The sequence below is a fragment of the Myotis myotis genome, unplaced genomic scaffold, assembly GCF_014108235.1.
Source record: "Myotis myotis isolate mMyoMyo1 unplaced genomic scaffold, mMyoMyo1.p scaffold_m19_p_26, whole genome shotgun sequence".
Classification (NCBI taxonomy): domain Eukaryota; kingdom Metazoa; phylum Chordata; class Mammalia; order Chiroptera; family Vespertilionidae; genus Myotis; species Myotis myotis.
In genome coordinates, this window is record NW_023416331.1 from 791,830 (window position 1) to 796,624 (window position 4,795).

The window sequence follows — 4,795 nt, forward strand, 5'->3', positions numbered from 1 at the left end:
CTGGGTCGTCTGGCCTGCAGGGCTGGGTGGGTACCAGCTTCGGACGCGCTGGGGAAATCTGGAAGGGTGCCCACCCCATCAGCAGGGGATGACCGCGTGGCCACGGGGACCAGCGCTCAGAGGGGCGGCCGGGGGCCGCGGCTGGAACTCGCCGCTGGGCACTGCTGGGCCCGAGCGGTGCCGCCCTGGCAGCAGGTGGCTGCGCCGCCCGCGGGGAGACCAGCCCCGGGCCGGGGCGCGGCGGCGGGGACGCGCGCTGGAGGGCGCGGGGCGGGCGGCGGGAGCGGCGGGGCGGGGCGGGGCGGCGCCGGCCGCGGCGGCACTGGGCACGCACGCGCAGACCGGCCTTCGCGCCCGGAGGCACCGAGGAGGGGGGAGCGGGGACGAGGGGGATGGAACGTATTTCCGCTCTGGCGGACAAATAATACCGGCCAAAGGGGAGGCCAGGCTCTCCGGCCCTTTAACCGTGTGGGGGGGCTGGTGCTGAAAGGGGGGTCAGGAGGGGGGAACTCCTGCTCCTTTAATTCCCTCCCCTCTTCCTCCTCCCAGAGTGCTTGCCGCGGCCGCCGCGCGCGGAGCCTGGAACACTCGGCACGAGCCGCCCCCGCCCCTCCCTCCCGACGCCCACGCGGAGCCAGCCCCGCGCGCGCGCCCCGTGCACCCCCGCGCCTGCGCGCTGCCCGGGCCCGGCCCAAGTGTGGGGGCGCCGGCGGCCCCGGGGGGGTGGGGGAAGTAGGGGGGCAAAAAAACAGCACGCGGACCAGGGCCAGGTGAGAGGCGCGTGCACTCAGGGTCTGGGGCTGGCGGGGCGTGCCACGGAGCTCGGAGGGTGGGGGGGGCGTGCACCGTGCGTGCAGGCGGTGGGGGGGAGGACGTGAAAGGCGCGTGCAAACGTGCAAAGTGAGGGCGGAGGAAGGAGGCAGCGAGTAAAGGGGGCGGGGTGAGAAGATCCTGCAACCCGGGCACCCCGGAGCCCAGAGCCTCAGGCCTCTACTCCTGTTTCCGTGGGCACACGGGCTCGCCCCATCCTCGCGGGCGGTAGGGCTGGGGGTATGGACGCGGCTGCCCCGCCCCCGGGAGCCACGCCTCCCTCTCCGGGCAGGGACAGCGCCCCCACCCCCACCCCGGGGCTGGGGAAACTGAGGACTGAAGACTGGGAGATGTGATCTGGGGGGCCGGGCAAGAGGGGACGAGGGGCCTGGAGCCTTGTCTGAGGAGAGCCAGAGACCTTTGTCTCTGACCGGTTTCCTTCCCAACCAGGGTTGCCCACCCCCCGCCACAATGGCCTCTGGGGTGGAAGTCCTGCGCTTCCAGCTGCCGGGCCACGAGGCTGCTACACTGCGGAACATGAACCAGCTCCGCGCAGAGGAGCGGTTCTGCGACGTGACCATTGTGGCCGACAGCCTCAAGTTCCGAGGCCACAAGGTCATCCTGGCTGCCTGCTCCCCTTTCCTGCGGGACCAGTTCCTGCTGAACCCCAGCTCTGAGCTGCAGGTCTCACTCATGCACAGCGCACGCATAGTGGCCGACCTGCTGCTCTCCTGCTACACGGGCGCCCTGGAATTCGCTGTCAGGGACATCGTCAACTACCTGACGGCCGCCTCCTACCTGCAGATGGAGCACGTGGTGGAGAAGTGCCGGAACGCCCTCAGTCAGTTTATCGAGCCCAAAATAGGCCTCAAAGAGGACGGGGTCAGCGATGCCAGCCTTGTGAGCAGTGTCAGTGCCACCAAATCCCTCCTCCCTCCTGCCAGGACCCCAAAGCCAGCCCCCAAGCCCCCGCCTCCACCCCCGCTTCCCCCTCCCCTCCTTCGGCCTGTGAAGCTAGAGTTTCCGCTGGATGAGGACCTGGAGCTGAAGGCTGAGGAAGAGGATGAGGATGAGGATGAGGATGTGTCTGACATCTGCATCGTCAAGGTGGAGTCTGCCCTGGAGGTGGCACACCGCCTCAAACCTCCCGGCGGCCTGGGAGGAGGTCTGGGCATCGGAGGCTCGGTGGGCAGCCACCTGGGGGAGCTGGCCCAGAGCAGCGTGCCCCCCAGCGCTGTGGCCCCACCGCAGGGCGTGGTGAAAGCTTGCTACAGCCTCTCCGAGGATGCGGAAGGGGAGGGCCTGCTGTTGATCCCTGGAGGCCGGGCCAGCGTCGGGGCCACCTCTGGCCTGGTGGAGGCAGCAGCAGTGGCCATGGCTGCCCGGGGGGCGGGGGGCAGCCTCGGGTCGGGGGGCAGCCGGGGGCCCCTGCCCGGGGGCTTCTCCAGTGGCAGCTCCCTGAAGAACATCAAGTGCACCAAGTGCCCAGAGGTGTTCCAGGGCGTGGAGAAGCTGGTCTTCCACATGCGGGCGCAGCACTTCATCTTCATGTGCCCGCGCTGCGGCAAGCAGTTCAACCACAGCAGCAACCTCAACCGCCACATGAACGTGCACCGCGGCGTCAAGTCGCACTCCTGTGGCATCTGCGGCAAGTGCTTCACGCAGAAGTCCACGCTGCACGACCACCTCAACCTGCACTCGGGAGCCAGGCCCTATCGCTGCTCCTACTGCGACGTGCGCTTTGCGCACAAGCCTGCCATTAGGCGGCACCTCAAGGAGCAGCACGGCAAGACGACGGCCGAGAACGTGCTGGAGGCCAGCGTGGCGGAGATCAATGTCCTCATCCGCTAGCGCGGGCCCGGCTCTGGGTCGGTGGGCTGGGTGGGAAGGGATCCCCTGGCCCAGGAGAAGGGGGGGTCGGGGACACGCAGGTATGGCGGGGAGCCTGAGCAGACACACACGTCCTGAGCGAGGGGTCCAAGATTCCTGGACAGAAGAGCTGCCTCTTCCGAAGAAAAGGGTGGAGAGGGAGAGGGTTCTTCTTTGAGAAGGCCAAGGGAGGAGGGCCCCAGAGAGACCGACTCCTCTCCGAGGTGCATGCGTCTGTGGAGGGAAAGGGTCCTCCGGAATGAGGCGGCAAAGGGACTGGAGACTGTTTTTCCTGGCCACGCCTGCCCAGGGAGAGGTCTGACGTTTCTTGAGGTGGGGTGGGTGGGTGGGAACTGGGAGGGTATTTGGCAGGGGTTCCTTACATGCTCCTGCTTAGACTAGATTCTTGGGAGAGGGACTGGTAGGGGGAAGGATTATTGAGCCCCAGAAAAGGAAGGGGGACAGGTCTTGCATGCTGGGGAATGGGACTGTGGGTACAAGGCTCACCAAAATTCTAGGAAGAACAAGGTGGCAGGTAAGAGAACATAGGGATGAGCATCCTGGATAGTATCGGGAAGTGGGGTACAATAGCAAAAACGGGAATAAGGGGGTGGGGAGAGGGCACTTAGATGAAAGGACACAGAAGAGCTGTTTAGGGGGAGGGAGAGGAGTAGAGACTTATACAGTATTTTTTAAAAACACGTATTTTTTAGGATTTTTTTCTGGAGTTTGGGGTTTTAGGTGTTTTTTTTTTTTTGCTTTTGTTTTCCACAAAATAAAAAAAAATCCTTTTTTTTTTTCTTTATACTCTGTCTGGCAACTGCTTGTAAATGACCGTCCACCCTAAGCAGCCTCCTGTTTGCTCAGTACCCAGAGGTCACAACTCACGCAGGTCCCGTGCCTGAGGCAGGCCCAACAGGGAAGGGGGTGTCACCAGTGGGCTCTCCGGCCGGGGCCCTTCCAGTTAAACCTCTACACCTGCCAGGTACCTCAAGCACAAGTGTCCCATGATAATCCGTGACCGGCTCCCCAGGAGTTTGGTATCGAGGCCAGGGATGGGCTACAGGTGTGATCACTGTGCCCACCAAAACCGCAAGCAGGAGCCCATGTCGGGGCATTTTTGGTCTGGGGAAAGGGTCGGTGTCCTCGGGAAAGCTAAAAGTCACTAGGCGTGGAAGTGTGGGTCTGGGGAAACTACAATTCCCAGAAAGCCCTACTGGAATAGTTCCTAACCAAAATCAACTACAGTTCCCAGAAAGCCTCGAATTGGCCTATATCCCAACCACCTGTCTGTGTCAAATACTGTCTGTGAAATCAGTTTCCCAACTTTGACCAGATGAGTTCCTAAACGGGCCGCACCCGAATAGTTCGATCGACGTTGTCCGTCTTGGCCTCATAGCCATGCTTCCACTCTCTGCCGGGCTGTGGCCCCGGCGCCTGACTGCGCTTGTGAAGTGTCTGGCTAAAAAGGTTACTTTCCCCGACAGCAGTGACTCCGGGGCACTGGGGGGCTATCGGGATTCCTAGCGCGTGCGTTGGGGTGACATGTCTGATATAAACGGAAGGCCACCTCCCCGCCAAGGGGACGTGAAGCAGCCTGCGAGAGCCGGCCGGGTCCTGTGCGTCCCAAGGCCCTTCTTTTCAAATCATAAAGTGTATTTGGAAAGTTACAGAGGCAGCGGTGGGCCAGCCGGGCTGCGAAGGCTCAGGAAACAAGTGACAGACTTCGAAGGGCCCCTGGAGCTCAGGGGAACGAAAGGCAAAGGCGCCCGCCTGCTCGGGGAGGGGCGGCGAGTCCCCTCGCCCCCTCGTGCTTCAGCGAAGCCCAAGCGGAGGCCCACCTGCTCTCTGCAGCCCAGCCCGGGAAGCACTAGAAGTGGGGGAGCCCCGGTCCGGAGGCTGACACTCCGCCGGGACCCAAAACCTGGGGGAGGCCACACCTGGGCCCGCGCGCCCGCGTGGCTCCCCCGCGCCAGCGCCCCGGAGCCGAGAGCAGGAACCAGAGGCCTCCGCCCGCAGCCATGGCCGAGGCCGCTCTCCGGGGAAAATGGCCAGAAAGCGCGCGGTGGCTCCTTTAAGGCCCTTCCCGGCCCGCCCTCCCGGCCCACGTGACCCG

At 64.2% G+C, this 4,795-nt stretch overlaps 1 protein-coding gene across 1 annotated transcript; it reads left to right on the plus strand.

Annotated features, from left to right (window-relative positions):
* Positions 1-567: 567 nt before the first annotated feature.
* ZBTB12 (zinc finger and BTB domain containing 12) lies at positions 568-3,012 on the plus strand. The gene is made up of 2 exons (XM_036356451.1): positions 568-770; positions 1,261-3,012. The coding sequence occupies exon 2, from the start codon at positions 1,282-1,284 to the stop codon at positions 2,659-2,661; it is 1,380 nt and encodes a 459-aa protein (XP_036212344.1). The 5' UTR covers positions 568-770; positions 1,261-1,281; the 3' UTR covers positions 2,662-3,012.
* Positions 3,013-4,795: the final 1,783 nt, after the last annotated feature.